This window comes from Amblyomma maculatum, chromosome 4, assembly GCF_055883805.1.
Source record: "Amblyomma maculatum isolate TAMU_Amacu chromosome 4, ASM5588380v1, whole genome shotgun sequence".
Lineage (NCBI taxonomy): Eukaryota > Metazoa > Arthropoda > Arachnida > Ixodida > Ixodidae > Amblyomma > Amblyomma maculatum.
This window is the reverse complement of record NC_139347.1, coordinates 41827138-41848272: the sequence shown is the minus strand read 5'-3', so window position 1 is coordinate 41848272 and position 21135 is coordinate 41827138. Positions and strand designations below refer to the sequence as shown.

General features: G+C 44.7%; 2 protein-coding genes across 4 annotated transcripts in view; one reads left to right on the top strand and one right to left on the bottom strand.

The window, feature by feature from the left end:
- LOC146190830 (ganglioside GM2 activator-like) overlaps positions 1-21135 on the bottom strand; it is a 77612-nt gene that overhangs the window by 37674 nt on the left and 18803 nt on the right. The gene's annotated exons all lie outside the window — the stretch shown is intronic.
- LOC146190831 (uncharacterized) lies at positions 1376-15157 on the top strand. Its single transcript, XM_084599849.1, has 2 exons — positions 1376-1568; positions 12436-15157. Exon 2 carries the CDS (start codon positions 12465-12467, stop codon positions 15057-15059), a length of 2595 nt encoding a protein of 864 aa, XP_084455975.1. The 5' UTR covers positions 1376-1568; positions 12436-12464; the 3' UTR covers positions 15060-15157.

The window sequence follows — 21135 nt, the reverse complement described above, 5'->3', positions numbered from 1 at the left end:
CTGCTGCTGCTGCTGCTGCTGCTGCTGCTGCTGCTGCTGCTGCTGCTGCTGCTGCTGCTGCTGCTGCTGCTGCTGCTGCTGCTGCTGCTGCTGCTGCTGATGATGATACTAGCATCCTTTCAGAACAAAATACACGTCTTGGACACCAAAATTGGAATCAAGGCCACAGTTCAACGACGCAATGGCAACGGCAAAATGTTGAGGGAGAAAGCAAATTTCACAGGCGGACTTTAATTGAAGTTTAAGTACTATAGTGCGTTAACTGAGATATTTGCGTTCACTTCATCCAGGGAAGTCAACCCTGTCATCGTTTCCATTGGAGCATCTGAACGTAAGGGATGTACAGAACCAAGGTACAAGTGAAATGGGAGTACAATATGTGGTGCTTGCTTCTTCGCGGCTACAAAGAATTCGGCTTAGGCCGTTTTGATAAGAAATACAGCTTTCAAAACAGGACCCTGTTCAGAGCGCACTGGTAGGATCGCTGATAGTGCGATGTGTTAAGCTTCGGTTTGACCAGGCTGAGGTAAAGAGGTTATCGGCGCAAGCTTACAAAGTAGTGCACTTCGAAAATTCCGCCCGCACTCTTTATAGTTTCTTTTGCTCAATCCGACATTTTTTCATTGACTTTCATGATTCATTGAACAGTTCGATGATCTGTAGGGACTACATCACAGAACAGGCATATTGACTTAGTCTGTTTGTCATCATCGTTTTTCTGGAACCTCGAGAGCGCGACGATCACGAGATGTCACATAGGAAAAGCGAGTAGATGCTCTCGCTTTGGCTGCTACCGACATCCGCTGGCTACTATTGACATCCGCTGGCTACTACCGACATCCGCTGTCATCGCCTTGCAGCTCCCTTTCTCAGAGGCTCTAAACAGCACGACAAAAGCCTGTGACAAAGGCGGCACTCATTTTTTTTCGATGTCTCGCAACGCATGAGCTAGCAGCTGACCTTCGGTTACATTTCAATGAAGGCCATGTACAACCGAAAGTCCTCGTCTGAAAATAGCTTTCCGGTCTGATGTGTCTTTTCTGGTCGCTTCATGGTCCGCTCATTTAGAAAGGCCCGTGCTAAGGCCCGCGGACTTCACAGGTTGCGAGTGCGTCATAGTATATTCTGCAGATTCTTCGTCCGCGCAACCGGTCGCGATACCGGTAGGTGACGTTTCGGCGCGTACGGAGGATGAAGAGCGGAAACAGCCGTGTAATTGCCGGAGACGAGGTGACGAGAAAAAAAGAACACCTCTGTCGCAGCGAGTAAAGACCTGTAAGAAAAGTGACGTCGGCGGGCAGGATGGGTGACGTCGCCAGTGCGGAGGGGAAAGCAGCGGCATGGTTTCCTTCGCCGCACCGCGGCCGATGGAACCGGCTGCCGCCGCTGCCCGTGAAACGAGCGTCGTTTGGACAAGTGTGCCCTTGGACGCGGACGCCACAAGCAAGAAAACCACCACGGCCGCACGCGACGCTGAATCTCGAAGCCGTGCGCCTTATTCGCGCTTTGGATATCTTTCTGGACGGTTGTCGCCGCGCCGCTCTTCACTACCTTCGTTTGATGCCATCGTGAGTACGGACGTTTTCAGCTCATACTTTTATGTAATGCACTCTGAAAAGCGGGCGCGATTGGACCTCTCGTAAGGCAGGACCAATTCTGCGGTAACTCTTTAATATTATCTGTGCGTGTTGTTAGGCTACGCCATACTAGTACTTCTGGGACGTTACTGAACAAAGTGATCGATATTGGTCAGCAAAACACTAATACGGTCAACAAATATAGCTTTTTGACCAGATTATTAGTGCATTTTTCTTCATATAAGGAATTGTGAGTGTTAAAGGAAACAGCACGTGAAGACAAAAACGAAGTAGGGGTAATGCACAAAGCTAGGTTCAAAATCTTCTGTGTGTAAACCCCCCCCCCCCTCCCATCTATCCTTTTGGTGAGGGAGTAGTGAACGCCTCACTAAAACAAGTCACGTACGTGGTTCGTCGCATCTGTACTCGCGCCACTGCAATCCTCTGCAGAGCTTTCCAAAAGGCGACGGGTGTAGTTTGGGAACTACATTGACGCCATTTTCGCTTCTTACTCGTACATCTAGCTGCTTTAAAGGCGTCTGTGTAAACATTTCCAACTCTTCTCGACCGTCTACAGTTTGGAGAAAGTGAGAAAATGGAACTTTTCTGAACGATACAGCAACATGACACCCTCAAGAGCACCAAAGATACGGCTCCATTCTGCTACTTCTCATTTTCCTGTGCGTGTCGCTTGTTGCGTTATTCGCAAGGATGTTACTCGACAGTTTAGGCTGAGATTTCGTTTTACGAAACAAGGAGATCGTTCCTGAAGTTTAAAAATGCGATACGAATGCAACATGCTGATATTGCCATTGTTGAGCGCTTAATTGCTTCACTTTAAATCTGTTCGAGCAAGAACGCTATACATGTCCTGGCCGTGTTTCTGATCGCAAATAACGTAATTGACTGCTTACAACGAGAGAAAACGTTTTTAATTAGAGGAACCGAATTTATCCGCTGTTTGAACCCTACTAATATGCTGCTTCACGTTTCTGGCCTCCCCTTTCAAAACCAGTTCCCAACGAAAAAACAAAAACAAAAAAACATTTTCGTGTGTGAACATGGCGCAACATGGAGCCATGATTTGTTGGCAGTATCTGTTCTGAAGGCGTGTCTCAAGCTAATAAACTTGTATATTAATGTCGTAAAACTTTACTATTACGCAAACTATCACTAGAAGGTAATGAAGTTGGACAGTGTTGTTTCTGCACGTAGTCTTTTACGTTGAAGTTCTCTTATGACCTGTAGCTGTTGCTTGCGTTCTTCCGCTCTTCCGTGCTGCCTAAATGCTTATAAAGCATATTGCTTCCAACGCTCTTGGGAAGAGTTTCGTGAATTATCTGCCAAGATGTAACAAGTCAGTAGCCCTTATTTAGGGCTATGTTTGCATAATTATGGTCAGCACGCGAGCACAATGGCAGGACCTTCTTTGTGTGACGTTAACAGATGCATGTAAAACTTCCTTCAGGCAGTGCTGAAAGCGACTCAGGCTATGAGAAATGCCGTTGTGGAGGACTCCGGAAATTTCGACCACCTGGGGTTCTTTGACGTGCACTGACATCGCACAGCACACGGGCGCCTTGCTTTTCGCCTCCACTGAAAAACGGCCGCCGAGGCCGAGATTTGATCCCGCATCCTTGGGAACAGTAGTCGAGCGTCGTAACCACTGCGCCACCCCTGCGCAGACAATACATCGGCACTGGTATTCGATTCCAGCTTGAGAGCTGCAGAACTGCATAGAACCCTAACTTTCGCTCTATGGTATCGGAGCAGTCAGTGTTCAATAAAGTTAAAATAAATTGAAAATGTGGAATTATATTTAAAGTACATTCTAAGAATAATGTCGCGCCACGTCTGCGCCAGTGAGCAGGAGGACAAATAATTCAGATTAGGATGTTCGCAAAACGAATACTGAAATGTTTAGCACAAGCTACCGAGTACTTCTGGAAGCAGGGTTTTTTTAGCCTCAAAGTCGCGGCAGAGCCATTATAAAAAAGTACCTGCTTAACAACAGTTAAAGCTGTTGGACAGCTTTGAATAGTTGCGTGATGTGAAAACATGGCTAAAGTAAAAAAAAAAAAAAGGGGTACAAAAAGAAACATTTGGTAAAATGTGAGCCTGTGGAGAAGCCGTAAAAAAAGTTTTTTTTTTTTTTTTGCTATGCTCCATCGATAATGGAACTTCAGCATTCCTCGTTTTTAATTTTCATAAAATAGCTTTCACCTGGCTCAGGCAAAATGACAAGATGATGCCTTTCATATGCTTCCATTGACAACTGAAGGCCAGTGGGAGTGAAGTGCATCATACAGAGTCGAGGAAAACGCTCTTGATGCATGCTAAATGCCTCTGATGGTGGTTAGAGGAATTGTGATGGCTGAGGAAAATATCCGCTGGTTATCGCTCACTGCAATGTTTAGCAGTTTTGTAACTTTTCACACTCTACGTTAATGGTGAAGTGAAGAACGCAGATTCAGTAGTAAGCTCTGATGACCACAGTGTATAACACTCAAAAGTACCCGAAAAGAAGCAAGGAGGGGCTAAACAGTTCGATACTACAAAATGTTTTATGATGCTTTTTTCTCTCTGCTGGATGACTATATTTGATAGTATGTTAAGCTTGTCACATGCACTTCACAATTACAATTGAGCAATTTACGAATAACTATAGAGCTATTTTAACATAACCTTGCACCTAGGCCCTATGAGAAGTACGCAACTACATCGCAGTAGTCGGCATTTTGCGGTGTCAGTAATTTGGCAAAAGGCTGCTGGCATATCTACTCGTCTTATCGCCACTTGTACTGTTGAAGTTCTGTTGTGCACCACAAAATAGCGCCCGTGATGTCACCTGAATACCTTGTATACTCGGAGGATGTGCTCCTTGAAAAGAAACGCGTAAACTGACTCTGCCGCTTTTCAAATAGCGAACCGACAAGTTTCGTTCTGTGTTTATTGAAGAATTGTCACTGACAATGTTGTATATGGATTCCCTACTTCTTTGTAATTCTTTCCCCCAAATGACTGTTTACATAGGTTCCTCTCATGTTGAGCATGTGCTTTAGAAAGCTGGGCAATTGACGCAGCTTCCACCTCTTATGGAGTTTCGTTACTATGGATTATTAAAGGTTGTATTTCTTTCGACTGTGATCTTGGTATGTCAAAAGAGCATTATGAACGAAAACGAACACTGACGGGAAGCTTGCAATACGAAGAATCTGCTGTCAAGAATAACCCGTACAGAGGCGTAAACCGAAAGTACCGACCAAACAGCCTTGCACTGAGGCACTGTAATGACGGGGCCAACATACAACGCTGTCGAGCCGCGTCTGGCAGTCAAAACCTTATACATAACATGCGTCGGCCTCAGCTTTGAGACGGAATATTCCGCCGAGACGAAACCGCCGTCAAACAGAAAACAATGACGAAACGACCGCACGAGGCAAACGGCCACCTTAATTTCGGCGCGTCCGGAGTTCCATTAGGTGGCTGCGGAATGGAGGAAAGCGCGTACATTGTGCGCCTCCCGAACTTCTTTCGCGCGCTCCGTGACCTTGAGGTATATGAGATATGTGCGCGGGTGACGAGGGCCTTACGCATTAGTCGCGCATCGTTTCGCTCGGCCTCCGTTCTTTTCATTGCTTGTTAGTCGTTTTTTCTTTTTACTCTTCGACCTTTTATGCGCACTTGCATTTACACGGAGAGAGCCAGCCCGTTTCGTGGAAGGCTACCCGTGCACTCGCTGTCTCGCCGGAACACTTTTCCGCGGAGATGTCCGTCTTGCATCGGCTGTAACCTTTTCTAAACGATTCAAGGGCGACCTCGAATGGTTACGCACGTTCCCAGCAAATTTGCATGGCGAGGAGCGCCGCTCAAAACCAGCCTGTCAGACCTGGTTGCGTTCAGCTGTTGCAACTGAAAAATTAAGTTCCAGCCACACACGTCACTCCAAGGTTAGGATTACAGGCATACGGGAGCGCAAGTGGACTCCTCGGGGTTTTCTGTCAAACGCAGCTAGCCTAACCCCGCACTTCCGGATCTTTCTATAAAGTAAGTAAGCTTGCCGGTTTACAGCGTTTGAACCAAACAGTCCACAGACAGAGGCAAGAAAGAAAGTGTACATTCTGGTTAAATTGATTCATGTCGCATCTATATATTCTTCGATAGACACAATGAGCCCATACGACCACCTGGAGTTCTTGAACGTGCACTGACATTAAAGAACCCCAGGTGGTCGTATGGACGCAATGTGTCTATCGAAGAACACATATGTCGCATCTATATATTCTTCAATAGACACAATGAGCTCATACAACCACCTGGAGTTCTTGAACGTGCACTGACATTAAAGAACCCCAGGTGGTCGTATGGACGCAATGTGTCTATCGAAGAACACATATGTCGCATCTATATATTCTTCGATAGACACAATGAGCTCATACGACCACCTGGAGTTCTTGAACGTGCACTGACATTAAAGAATGTACGCAATGTCTATCGCAATGTACGCAATGTCTATCGAAGAACATATCGATGCGACATGAATACAGTTTGACTTGAGTGTATACTTTCTTTCTTGCCTCTGTCTGGGTAATGCTTGGCTCAAGAGCTGTAAATCAATAGGCTTACTTTATAGAAACATCCAATCCCAGGTGGTTGAAACTTCCGGAGTCCTCCACTACGGCGTATTTCATAGTCTGAGTTGCTTTGGCACGTCAAACCCCATAAACCAAGACGAACTAAACCAAACAACGTATCCTGTAAGTGCACTCGAATCTTTTCATTGAATACTTGCTATTGGTGCAGCCGCTGTATTTGTATTGACTTCACCCTACATTTTTAGTAATGCTGAGAGTAAACAGGTGACTTCAGGCCCATCATTCCACTAACACTTGGGTTCGAACCTGACCGCGGCAGCTATGGCAAAGGCGTCCGTGTGTTGTGCGATGTTGGAGTCTACTAAAGATCCCGAGGGGCTCGAAATTATTTCGAAGCCCTCCTACTCTCTTCTTTCACATCCTTCTCTCTTCTTTCATTCCCACATTCCGCTCTTTCCTTACGATGTGGTAAGGTGTCCATCGAAAAATGAGACTGGGACTGAAATGCGCCTTTTCATTTCATACAAACCAATATATAAAAAATATATATATAATTTTTGCGAGTTCTCATTTTTGCTTTACTATTGCTCTCTCCAAGAGAAGACCTGAAGAAAACAAAAACGCATTAAACCCAGCGTATACTACCCTATAATGCATTCCATCTGGTTATTCGGAGCGCGTTATCGCTTAAACGGATAACCTGGATTCGGATCCCGAGCTCCAGTCATGGTTTATAGGAGTAGCTCTATACTTTGTTGATAACCCCGACTTGGCTTGCGGAACTTCGGAGCGCGCTTTGAGCATTTATCGTCGGTCCTGGACATCCTTATGCCGTAGTGTCATTGGTGCTTCTTCGTGGATGCAAACCGATGCTCCGGACCATCGGTTATAGTTCGGCATAACCCTCACATCTTTGCATCATTGAACCGCAGCTCAAGGTCAGGTGCCTTCGCGTGAAAGTAAAGGTGCGGGAATTCTTCGAATAGCCACTACAATAGTGGCGTTCATTTTTGCGCGAAAGTACATTTGAAACAGCGACTTAGATTGGCATGAAAATACGGCAGCGTTCTCATAGACGTCGAAGATGTCAGGAAAACCACTCCTAGTTTTCACCTGAAGTCACCAAAGCTTTATTATGCCCCTTCTCGCCCCTGAGATGGAAACGTTGCATGAAATACCATTATGTCTGCGGTACTGCCTGAAAGAGACGGCATACGTTAATGCCACGTTGATTATGGAGTCTGCACTGCAATTACTCACACGAATAAAAAAAGAAACAAAATTAAAAAAAAAAACATAAACGAAGGTGTTTGTGTTTTTCTAACACTAGGCTGTCTCCCTTTTTATGACCCGCAGAATAATTGGCACCTTTGCAAGATAATTGAACTTCCGTGAAGTCATGCGTCTACCTCTCACCACAAACAGCCAGAGATGACATCACAGGACAGGATGTAAGGACTGTCAAGCTGCTCTTACGACTCAACACGTAAGTCGCAACTGCAAGCGACGACGTACCTCAAATGAAATAATGCCTGTTAGCGGCAAAACAAAAGGGAGCTTCAGCAATGTCACAAACACTTTATGGGCTGTGATTGCATAACTTAACGAAATTTTACTAGAAAAAGATAGCCGTGGTAAAACGTAATTAAACAAGTTTAACGAAGCTATATAGCGACGAAACAGCAGTGCTTACGTTCGAGTAGGCGCCGTCTCCTTTTGGGTTGTTTGGTTCCCTGGTGCCACGATTTCCTTATTTTTATTTTCCACGCGCATTTCACCTTATTTTTCTTTTTTTTTTTTGCGTATGCTGACCAACTAATAGTGGTGATCGGCTCATATATTTTTGGCGTGGTTGCGTTTTTCAATAAGTAGCAAGTTTGTTCCCTCTACTCTGTGCGTGTGTGCGTGTGAGCGTGTGTGTGCGTGTGTGCGTGTGCGTGTGCGTGTGTGTGTGTGTGTGTGTGTGTGTGTGTGTGTGTGTGTGTGTGTGTGTGTGTGTGTGTGTGTGTGTGTGTGTGTGTGTGTGTGTGTGTGTGTGTGTGTGTGTGTGTGTGTGTGTGTGTGTGTGTGTGTGTGTGTGTGTGTGTGTGTGTGTGTGTGTGTGTGTGTGTGTGTGTGTGTGTGTGTGTGTGTGCGCGCGCGCGCGCGCGCATGTGTGTGTGTGTGTGTAATGGACATTTGGCTCATCGCGTTAAGGGAGGTAAGTTGCACCCCATATTTGTCTCACAAATTGTGTGGATAGTTGAGAAGCGTAGGGAGCAATGTGTGTAAGGATGTTTGGTTCGAGCTTTGCGTCTGCACTTGTGCTTTGTAATATCAATCACAAATGCTTGGTTGCTGGTTGGTTGGTTGGTTTGTGGGGTTTAACGTCCCAAAGCAACCCAGGCTATGAGAGACGCCGTAGTGGAGGACTCCGGAAATTTCGACCACCTGGGGTTCTTTAACGTGCACTGACATCGCACAGCACACGGGCGCCTTGCTTTTCGCCTCCATCGAAAAGTGGCCGCCGAGGCCGGGATTCGATCCCGCGTCCTTGGGAACAGAAATGCTTGGTTGCGTTTGCTGTTATATACTTCCTCCCTCCCTGACACGTTCCTTTTTCATCGTTGTGTTAATTTGATCTTCGCTCCAGGATCCCCCCCCCCCCCTTTCTTCCTCGTAATACTTAGTTCCGGTAAAAGAAGAAAATCACGTCATGTGAGCAGCTCAACATGAGCGGAGATGCTGAACGCGTGGCCACGACAGTTACTGGTTGTGGCGGCCGTTTGGCATATCTTAACGGAAGCCGCCATGGGGAAGAATGACGCGAAAATTCTGCAGGATTTCAATTTTGTATCTGCTTATATGACTCACTGCAGTCGTTCTAGCTCTGTGAAAAGCTCCCTGCTCCGAGTCCGTTTTTTAAATGCAGAAAGAGAGCACTGTTCTGACCAATAACTGGTTTAACTAGCTCATTAAATTGGTTGGTTTATAAGGTTCACCGTCCCAAAGCAACTCAGACTTTGAGGGACACCATTGGGTTTCTCAAAGGGAGCGCACATCGCGCAGTACACGGGAACCCTACTTTTCGCCTCCATCGAAAAGCAGCTGCCGCGGCCGGAATTCGATCCTGCATCCTTGGGTACAGACGTCGAGCATCCTAACTACTGCACCATATGCGGCGGGGCTCTAGTTTATTCGTCTTCATCATCAATAAGGAGACATTTTTTGTCTGCCCATATAACTTTACTCTCATAGAGTTATCACACTGAAATCACGTTGCGACGCTTCGCTGAAGATTAGTGTTGCGTCTTTTCCATAAGTTACGCGCCGCTGCTAGTGCTTAAATGTTTCACGCGATTTCTCGTTTGGTAGGATTTTTCGCAAATGTAGCGAATATTAGTGTCCACGGTCGATTAGTATTCGGCTCGGTGCTTTCATTATCCGATTCGTAGTCGATTCGGCAGTGCGGCTACAGTATCCGTTTTCTGTGAGGATTAAAAAAAAGTACTATTTAAGCACCCCTGAAAAGCAACATGATTAAGAAAATTCGCTTTACTCCTTAAACGGATTTCCCTCAGTAGGTTATACCCAGGAATTCTTCACATTTTCTAGGATTATGTTTTGAATGTAATCTTTTTTACATATACTTTAACTTAATGACAAAAATCATTGTATCTGCAGATCTCTTGATAGGGTTTTAAAATTAGTTTTCAATCTTCAAAAACGCGCTCCTTTGGTTCTCTCTGCCAGTCTCACTCATTTGTCGTGAGCGCCGGAGAAATCTCAAAAGCAACATTTTGGTACGCATACGTGAAGTCACGCGATTTCTATCGGTATATGCCCATAAAAGCATCTTACAATATTTTGGCTCACAAATATTTACAAAGCCACCCCATTAATTTTCTATGGCAGTTTCAACTATTCACTGTGAACGCGGGCACAACTTCAAAAGCAAATTTTAGCCAGGCATTGGGAAACATAAAATTTTCAATAACATGTTTATAACAGTATCTTATATTTTATTATAATACTATATTTTATATAGTATGTTATATTTTATCAATATATATATATATATATATATATATATATATATATATATATATATATATATATATATATATATATATATATATATATATATATATATATATATATATATATATATATATATTTCAAGCCTATCAATGGCTCATTATGAGGCAGAATGGGATGATATGATCGGTAAGGAATGTGGGTGTTCCCGTCCTGAAGCAGCCCATGGGCTATGAAAGACACCGTAATGAAAGGCTGTCAAAATTAATTTAGACCACTGGTGGTTATTTAACCTACACTTGTATTGTAAAGCACACGGACGTTTTGGTAAGCAACCTCTGTCGAAATTCGGCTGTCGCTACTGGGAGTCTAACCCGAGCCTTTGTTCTAAGCAGCCGAATGCCGAATTTACGAAGCCTACGGGCCACGTAAAAGGATAATGTGCGATAGCACTCACATCAGAGGTCTATATATTTTGCTTTTAACTTTGTTATACCGATTATTTATTCCCTTGTCAGCTCCTTTTTAGGCATCACTTCTTCGCAAACTCGGCGCGAAATGTGCAACGCGCTGGAAGGTAAAGCTAGATGTGACGACTGATTGGATGAAAATATCGATAACAGACTTTATACAGGGAATATTAACTCTAAGAACACTAAACGAGCATTCAATAAGAGAAGACGCTTTAATCCAGAGATACTCAAAGAAAAATGGTCTGAAACTATAGTTAAAGATGAAGAAAAAACGAAATATGATGAGGCGCCTACACTCAAATCAACAAGCTCTCTGCACGCGTGCTATACGGCAGACCATGTTTCACGACAGTAAAACGCAGCAACATCTGTTCAAAAAACTAAAGGCATGCTGACGCTTTCAGTCTTATGAGTGCTGTCTCTAAAATCTCGCTTTATGTCACAAGCTTTGTAAGCTAGTCTCTCAAATTCGACATTTGATATTCAATGCCCTGCTCTTGTCTTTCTCCAGTTTTGGTAATGAGACAACCCAGCAAAACGTGAAAATGTTTTCGAAAGTCTGCACACTTAGAGCCTGCTTGTTCTTGATGAAGACTCAATGCTTAAACAAGTGAGAATAACGAGGGGCTCCTGCTCGTACAATATCAATCGAAACGCTCGTCGGGTCGCCATTTTGACGGGATCTGTGCATCTTGCCAGCCTTATCTAGTAAAAACTTCCACTTCGACTGATTTTGGCAGACACAATTTATTTCCAGGCATAATAAAAAGGACCAACCTCCCTCAAGGCCGCTGCTATTTCGCGGATTTCGTCCCACAGATGCGGCCTGAAAGCAGACCACGAGGTTTTGTCCTCCAAAAGTGGAGACAAAGGGATTGTAATTAGGATACACTGTTAGCGACTCCATAATCTCCCTTGAGAAATACCAGGTAAGGGTGGGACTTTCGGAGTGGGACTGGTTGTGACTATTAAACTTTTTACGGCATCAGAAATGGCGAAGAGATCGGAATTATCTTTATGGGGTCGAACTTCTTTTCAAGTCTCCGTAGACGCTGGGCAGTCGCTCTGGACCTAATATGCCGCCTTCGGCCTCTAGGCGCACTCCCTTCGTCACAAAGCGTTTGTCGCCTTTCCGACCTTCTTAGACAGGGATACCTAACCATGGCAAACATTGCTTTCGCATGACTGAGTCGGTTTAAGTGGTTTAAATCACGCCTAATTTTTTAACTTCCAAGTACTCACACACGAAGCGAGAACTAGTTCCCGTGTTCACTCCCTCAGTATGGAGTGCATGCATGCATGTATAATTTTAATGAAGTGTAGGCAAATGACGGTTTATAGCGTCGTGACGCTGGCCAGGCGTCGATCCGGGGTTATGCCCTACTCTGCATTACCTCATTTTGGCCCGTTTGTGGTGGGCCGTGAGGCTTGTGTTTTAGCAGCGCACACCGGGCCTGCTGGATGGCCATGGTTGACTGTCATGTCTGTACTTTGCACAGCACTTTTAAGTTCGTGCGGGTATGTCTTGGATGTAGCTTCAATCGGGAACCTGGCACAGTCCCACATGATGTGCCAATGGTACGCCGGACCCACTTCACATACACTGCACCCATCACTCGTGTAGATGTCTGGATGAAGGACGTGTAGCACTGCAGGGGCAAGGAGTGACCCGGTTTGTATTTGTCTTAGGCCATCCAACAGGCTGACAATACGCGTTACATCAGTTGTGATTACGTCCGTGAAAAAATTCATTTTCTTCTCGACGCTTCGCAGGAGGTATCCATGCCTGCCACACCAGAGCCATGCGAGAGGCGCCCACCATTCCGGCATGGGTTTGGATCTGGCTGCTGGCTTGGGCCCCGAGTGCTCGGACCTGGAGGCGGGACGAGATGCCATCTCAGAGCCGAGCGCGAACCCTCGACTCGCTCTACATATCCCCGCAGTACGCTGTCGCCCTCACTGTGGGCACGGGCAAGCTGCTCAAGGCCTGGTCGCACAACAACTGCGGCATCCAGCACAGCAGCGACGGCGGCGTGCTCATCACCGGACATCAGTGCTCGGAAGTGCCCATAGTGAACATGACCAGCTGGCCTGTGCCTGCCTCTGGCATCGCTCTGCACCTCACATCGGTGCGGTACCTTTCCGAGAGGAGCTTCGCTGGCTACGGTCCGGTTCATCACGTACGTCGAATGGAAATCCTGCAGAACAAAATCACCAATGTACGCCGCAAGTCATTCATCGGCTTCTCCAACGTTACATTCCTCAGTCTTGCGGACAACCCTATTAAGTTCCTCTCTGGCGAGGCCTTCCTAGGCATGGACAACTTGAAAGTGTTAGTGCTTTTCAGGACCTGGCTGCACGAGTTTTCCACGGTAGTCGCAGCTGTAAGCCCTCCCGTGCTGCCTAGGCTCGAGATCTTGAACCTGGGAGGCACGCAGATTTGGAGAATAGAAGAACATGATCTGGCTCCCATGGAGAACTCGTCACTGAGGCATCTCCAGATCAACTTGTGCGATACGCTCATCTTCATACATCCTCATGCGCTGAAGCCTCTTAGGCATTTGGAAGGCTTTTACTTTAGGGATAATTTGAACATGCAGCTTGACAACATTGTGGACGTGATCACAAACATTACGCAGAAAACGTTCCGAGTGATCGATGTCAGTCAGCCAGTTTCCAAGACAGCTACCTATACAATATTAGAAGCCGTATCGCGCACAACGGCGGAAATAGTTATTTTTATTAGGCTAACCGACGCTACATTAACCAAAGAGTTTTTTCCTCTTATGCCTCGGGTGAAATGCATAGTACTAGAGTCTGGTAAAATACGGGACTTCAAACCCAAGGCTGTGGCCAATCTACCGAATCTTGAAGAAATCAGCTTCGTCAGAAACCAGTTTCTAGGGATACCGTCAGGAATTCTTGAGCCAAGGTTGAAAGTATTAGACCTGAGTGGTTACGACCGGGGTTTTATTCAACTGGATGTCCCTGACTATGTTTTTGATAAGATGTCTAACCTGAGGGAGCTTTACCTTCGCTACAAAGCATTGCCTTCGCTAACAGAGTTCACTTTTTGGGGCTTGGACAGCTTAGAGAACTTAGACTTGAAAAAATGTTCCATAGATTCCCTTCCTGAAGGGGTATTTAAGTATCTAAAAAAGCTTAAACATATTGATCTCAGTGAAAACCCGATATTCCGTCCTGACTCTTCAGTTAATATGAGGGCGTTTCATGGAATAAGTTCTCTGAAGACTCTGATACTTTCCGACACTAAGCTAATGGACTTGAAGTCGTCGCTTTCGTTTGAGGATCTTCAGAGTTTAGAATACTTGGACCTTGCCAACAACTCGATATCTGTACTTCCGGATGAATTCTACAAATCAAGCCACAACCTCGAGCACCTTGATCTCAGTAAAAATCTTATAGAGAGTTGGCAGCCCAGAATCTCATCGCTCGATAAGCTTAAGAGTTTAGATTTGTCAGTTAATAAACTTCGGTACTTGAGCAGCGACGCGTTGCGCAGTTTTCGCGGTCTTCATATTCTAGACCTCTCTCAAAACCTTTTCTCTTGCACGTGTAGTATACGCCCCTTCCTCGCCTGGCTGGGGACAACCAACGTCACTGTGCGGTACCTGCCATACAGTGAGCTTTATGCATGCAACGAACCCTTTGAGCTGGCAGGGAAGCCGGTGGTTAGCGTCGGCTCTCTGCTGCAACGAACATGTAAGCCGACCATTCTGATCAGTGTCGTGTGTGTGGGTGTTGTTATTCTAGTCTTCACCAGCCTCCTTGTAGTGGGTTACATTCACAGACGTCGCTTTGACCGCTGGCTTCGGTCTCAATCAGTGGCGTCCACTTCGGCCCATAAGGTGTACCTGTACGACGCATTCGTCTCCTACAGCAACAGCGACACTCAGTGGGTCATCAGCAGGCTGCTGCCCCAGCTTGAGTGCAGCTCTATCGGAAACCTAAAACTGTGCGTGTACGACCGAGACTTCATTGCGGGACGCAACATTAGCGAATGCATCCTGGAGAGCATCAAGCACAGCCGCAAGATCATACTGGTGCTTTCCAACAGCTTCCTGCAGAGTCCCTGGTGCAAGTTCGAGACAGACCTGGCGCAGTACACGCTTCTCGAAGAGAACCGGGACGCCTTCATCCTGCTCAAGATTTCGCGCCTCGACGAGACGTTGCTGTCGCCAAAGCTGAACTATCTTCTCAAGACGCGCATCCACCTGAGCTGGTCTCAGTCGCCTAAGGATGAAGTAGTGTTCTTCAACAAGTTGCACAAGGCACTGATCGAGGAAAGACCGCGGCCTTGCGAACAGAGTACGCCTTTCAAGGCCAAGAACGTTAGGCTTTTTAGGAAAATATCGAGGAAAGCAAACCTTGTGTAGTGGAGCTTCCCCAATCCTTCAACACCGTGTGTTCATTGCAGTGCGTTCCACGCCGTCGTATTCGCTGAATGGCATAATGCACTGCTAGTCAAAAGTGCCCGTCCTTTGTAGTGTGTTTACAGCAATTAAATGTAGAACATTTTTGCAGGCTGTTTACCTTCAATTTCTGCATGTTTCCTGTTCGGAAGCAGTTCGAGCTTGTTCAGGCTTTGATAATACTGAACAGCATCTCCATGGTGTCGATGCAACAGAGGAGAAAGTGTTCCCTGTTTTGTCTTCTGGTGTCACACATACTTAACATACCACCAGTCACAACATTTAACCAAAGTGTTACAAGAATGTATTTTCCAGACTGCAATGAGCGTTGAATTTATAATCTAAGGGAACAAATGGTCCTTGATAAGAAATCATGCAAGGAGGTGAAGGAAAATGGATTGGAAAAGCAAGTTTAGTGAAAAAGCTTCAAAATGTAGCATTTGGCTGATTCACTGTATCTCCGCTCGGTGGATATTGTTAGGGTGCTATATCGTGATTTAGAACAGCTAGATTGAAGGCGGCACCTCAATAAAATGCAGCATTCAAACCGCGATTTTTAATTATTGATTTTCTGCATTTTATGGCTCGGGAGTTTATAACCATTTCGACATTTACTGCAAAATATGGCTTACTTGGTTAGTTTGGAAGTCACAGAAAGTAATATGAGCCCTAAAATCGTAATTTGAAATCGAAGCAAAGTTGTCTTGCCTATATTGCTGGCAGTTCATAAAATATCTGTCCTAGTATTTTATTTATTCATATTGTCGATGTTATCTGCCATCGCTGTGCGCATATGCATGTATGTATGTATGTATGTATGTATGTACGTACGTATGTATGTATACATATATATATATATATATATATATATATATATATATATATATATATATATATATATATATATATATATATATACATATATATATACATATATATATATATATATATTACAGTCGGCACGCGTATGTTATAGTCGGCACGCGGGACGAGGATTCACACGCCTGCTTTCAAAATTCTCAATTCTATTCAACCCCTCAGATGAGTTGAACTCCTATGGGTACCTGCTCATGCGGGCAACCCTGGGAATGAAGCTTCCCACACAGCTCGAGCGCATGTCAACCGAACAGGGCCAGCTACAGACCCAGGCAGTGCACGCGAACGCCTGGTTACCTATAACGAAATTACTCTCCACTACAGGGAGTAACGAATCCAGTATCCGCCCCTACACCGATCACTATCTAAACTCGAGCAGGTGACCTGGCGCTAGCTTCAGGCTCGTACCTTCCTATCTCCAGCACACCTTGCCCATATCCACCCCGGCCTTTTCTCCTCTGTATGCACCCTCTGCGGGGCACCCAAAGCAGACTTTCATCACATCCTCTACATGTGCTCCCGCCACCTCGCTATTGGCAACTAACAGACGTAGAGCGATAAGAGATCGCGGTGTCCAGCTCGAACCTAGCTGCACTGAAGGAGCTGGTGGGCTGGACTCTAAGAGTCACTGAGAGCCACAAGCTCCCGGCCACCCTACGCGATATCGAGCCGACTCATCAATACAGACAATAAGGCTCACCACCATCATCGGCTATGGCGACAGCCACGGGGTTCAGCCGTTTCGTACTCGCTTCCCACTAAAAACACCTGCATTCCGCTAAAATTGTAAACTGGCTTACAGGAAAGGAAAGGCACAGTATCCGTCACATTTTGTGGATACCTGAACCGCGCCGTAAGAGAAGACAGAAAGGAAGATGGGGTAGAAAGCGGAGAGAGAGAAAGAAGTACCATAGGGAAGGGCTGACTCAAAATAAAACTAAAACCTCTTCTTAAGAATAACACCCTAATTAACTGGATTCAAGCATACCTGTTTTTACGGAAGCAGTGTGCTCTAGGCAATGCTGCAGCTTCTACCTCCGCAAAAGTACACCCTGGCGTTCCACGAGGATCAGTATTGGGCACGCTATTCTTTCTGATATTCATTAATGATATCGTCTGTGACATACGCGTAAAGAGTAGGCTTATCGAAGACTACTGCATTCTTTATCACGAAATGCGCAATCCAAACGATCAGGAGCATTTAAACACCTCTCTATCTAAAAATACAAATTTGGTGCTCGAAATGGCAGATGACTATTAATCTTAAAAAGACCGTTGCAATGACGATAACACGTAAAAAACAAAAAAAAAACCCTTTACATTTGATTATAACATTAGCAACCAGTGTTTATCTGTCGTTTTCAGCTACAAGTATTTGGGTGTAATAATCATGTCAGATGTAATGAACATGCAACACGCATTTGCAATAAGGCAATGAGAAAACTTGGTTTTTTTAAGGCGTACATTAGGGAATGGTTCACCTAAATTAAAATTTTGGCTTATAAAACATTTATCCGACCCTCCTAGAGTGCGCTGCGATTGCCTGATAACAAGGCTGGCAGTACTTGTGAATAAATAAATAAACAAATAAATAAATAAATAAATAAATAAATAAATAAATAAATAAATAAATAAATAAATAAATAAATAATTAAATAAATAAATAAATAAATAAATAAATAAATAAATAAATAAATAAATAAATAAATAAATGCCTTCACAGGAACAGCTATTTGGTTCCAACTGCTAAGCACTGGTTTATAGAAGCTATGGGCCCTGAAGAGGCCTTCCGAAACGAGACGAACAACAATAAACTGTACAGTGCGCTGTGTTCGGATGAGCTCGCGTTAAAGTATGCAAACGACAGAACAGAGTATATTCCCGTTCTGCCAATGGTGCACTGCACCAACTTTCGATTACATCTTGCGGCTCGTCTGAAGTCTACTGAAGCGAAAACGTTACTATGGCCTTCCGTAGCTTTGTCGGCGTCTGTTTCACGTGGCCTTGAACGTGCCTACCGGCCCGCGGCCTCGGCGCCGCCCGCTGCCTCGCACGTACGGCACGCCGATCCGGCGATGCCCACTTCATCTGCTGTTACTTCGCTTCTTCTTCTACATCACAAACCTGTTTCTTCTACTTCACGCACTTAACTAACTTCAATTCGTACCGGTACATACAACTCCACAGATATACAAATTGCCTGACACAATGCCCCACAGCCTTCCAATCCCCTGCCTACTATCTCCCTCCACCGTCACGGTTGGCTATTTGGCTCGCCCCCTTCAAAATGCCCTCAGCAACTTCGTGTCGTCTAGAGCTGACCTTGACGCCATTGAGGTTCGCAGACATCCATGAAGGAGTCCCGAGCATTCGCTTTGCGTACTTAAGTTTAGCCATATTGAACGACTCCTTAATTTTGTTTAAACTGCGATTCACGCTTCATATCATCTCTGCGTGCAATCTGAAAGGTAACAGACACACTCCGATTAAAAACACTAAATTATGTGCGCGATTGCATTATTTGCTGAAATAGAGTTTTATTATTTGCCGGTTGTGTAGTATCGGGGTTAAAAGGGAATTTCGGCTTTACATATTAATAATTCTACATAAAAAGCAACATACTCCCAATAAAAAATGAAAAACCGTTTGCTTGGCATAAATCACAAAGAATATCGAATATCGGTAAAATTAATGCTTAGGTGAGAATTGGATTGCATCTGCTGTTGGAAATCATGTTGGAGATGAGAGCGATCATACACTGCTGTACAGAAGCTACCTTTCATCACTGCGTGGAAGCACTACAACTTTCATGGCCTCCAGCTACAGTTAACGAGGCCGCATCCTGCGAACTCGTCATACACAGTGTGGATAGAGCGATGGCAGGATGTTGGTGTGACATTGCGCAGTGACAGGGATGTTTAATAAAAATGGTAGCTCTACCACTTTCACAACGTAATGACTTTTATATCATTTACACGGTTCTATAAACAGCTTTTTTTTTTCCAAAAATTCAGCTCCGCGAGCATTTCTAATTTTTTGTAATAATTACTTTAAATTGGATTTTTGTGACCATACCTAACGTAAAAGGTCGCGAAATGTGCTAGAATAAATAAAATATTTGGAAATATTTGAGATTACAGCTCATTGTTGAAATAGGCTTCATCGATCAAAACTTCTCACTTTTTTGTTCAGGCTGAAGACGCAGACCGGACCTAAGAGCTCCAAGCCGCCGTTTACACGGATGGATAAACACACCTTTTTCTGTTGGAAAATAAATTTATTTCAATCAATAAATGAATGAATGAATGAATGAATCGATCAATCAATCAATCAATCAATCAATCAATCAATCAATCAATCAATCAATCAATCAATCAATCAATCAATCAATCAATCAGATATTTAAAAGTGTGACTCTAGTATTTATCGCATTGCATTATCGCAGTTCATTTAATAGGGCCCGCTTACAGGTATGTAAATGAATAAGCTTTTTTTCGTCGGCATATCAGGGGCTACTTATCACATGTCGCAAGTAGCAGTTTTAAGTTCCTAACGGAGTTTTCACAATTTATAACATTAAAAACTAAATTGCGCCAGAGTTAACGCAGGAATTAGGGAGATGGCGTTAAAAACGTAATCTAACTGATAAAATAGGACTCATGTTCATGACTGCTCATTTAAATGTTCTTTATTTTATATGGAGCCTCCCAATTTAATATATATTTCGCGATGTTTCCGTGGTGATTATGAAAACGGTCACGTCTGGGCTTTTGGTTTCCGCATCCAGGCTCTACCAGGTGAATCTGTGCAAGTACGTTTAGCGCGTTACCGCCTTTACAGCTGCGTTGTGTCATTTGCGTTTACCTTTACATTTCGACGACGGGGGCGTACACCGCTTAACGTTACCATAAAGAAATCAGGTATCGCAGAAGTGACTTGCTCTGGCAATGTTACCTTGCAGTAAGAATCTCCACCTCATTCTTAGTTGATTCAGAGAATTCAATGAATTTGACAATGATTGTACTTATCATTTGCGACAGGATGCCTTTTGGCATAAGGTGGTAACTGCGATTTAATTATTAAGAAAATATGTGTAATATAGCAAAAGAAGAAAAAGGCGGCACTAAAATATGGCACGCAGCCGCCTGCTGGAACAAGACGAAGAAGAAGTGCTGCGTGCCTCCGGCCTTCACGTCTCCCTCTGTTGCAGACGGATCTACTGGAAGCTGCAAAATGGTGAGGATGTCTCGACTGTTAAGCATGCAATGCTTTCAGCTCCCGTTTTCAGCGACGTTGAGGCGACGTCGAAATAAAACTGATAGCCTGCATACAGGCACCAACTTAGTCATTCGGGAACCAAAGGGGGAACATCTGCGCACTGAACGCGATGTAACGAGACGAGGTCGCCCTCTCAGCCTTCGTACAGAACCGGCATACAAAATCTAGGTGCTCGCTGCATTCTGGTTGCGAGCCGCAATGCGGAAAGGCGCAAAACTATCTTATTTCTCGGTGGACACTTGAAACGCTCCCTGAGAGGAGCCACGTGCCGTAGAAGAAATGAAATGCCATTGAATTGCGGTACGGCATTAAGTCAGCACCTAGCGTGCGCCACTGTTCTGAAGAACGAAAGCGCAACCAGACAGTCTCCAACAGCGTGGGGACAAGGCGGGGCTGATTCGAATAAGCCAGAAAGCATAGAGTGCAACAAATGACATCACCGCCACAAGTGCTTAAACAAAGAAATGTAGCTAGACGACAGCACCGCGCGGGTATAAACCCATTACATTTTGGAACTCACTATCTACCTCCTACCTCGTAACCTACAAAGGCACTATTGTCCTTCGCCTTCATCGAACGTGAACACTGCCTAACTTTGTCTGTGTGCCGCGGAAGAGTTTTGTACACCTGCGCCTGAGCCGGCTAATGTTGTTGCTCGCGAGCCACCGCGACTAATCTAAAAAAAAAAAAAAGAAAAGAAAAAAAGTGAATCACTCGTTGACCGTCGCCTTCTTCGCCCTTCATGCATTAGTACTAAATCAGGCAACTGTCAAAACGATGCCAAATATATCTGAGATGTGCGGCTTTGGCTTGACACGCCAAAGTCGTAGAACACTGTATCAAAAAATATAGGATAGAGAAAGGGGGTATGACCATCAGCGGCCAA

Bases quoted from the DNA above. Each gene is read 5' to 3' on its own strand.
- LOC146190831 (XM_084599849.1), top strand. From the start codon at position 12,465: ATGCGAGAGGCGCCCACCATTCCGGCATGGGTTTGGATCTGGCTGCTG.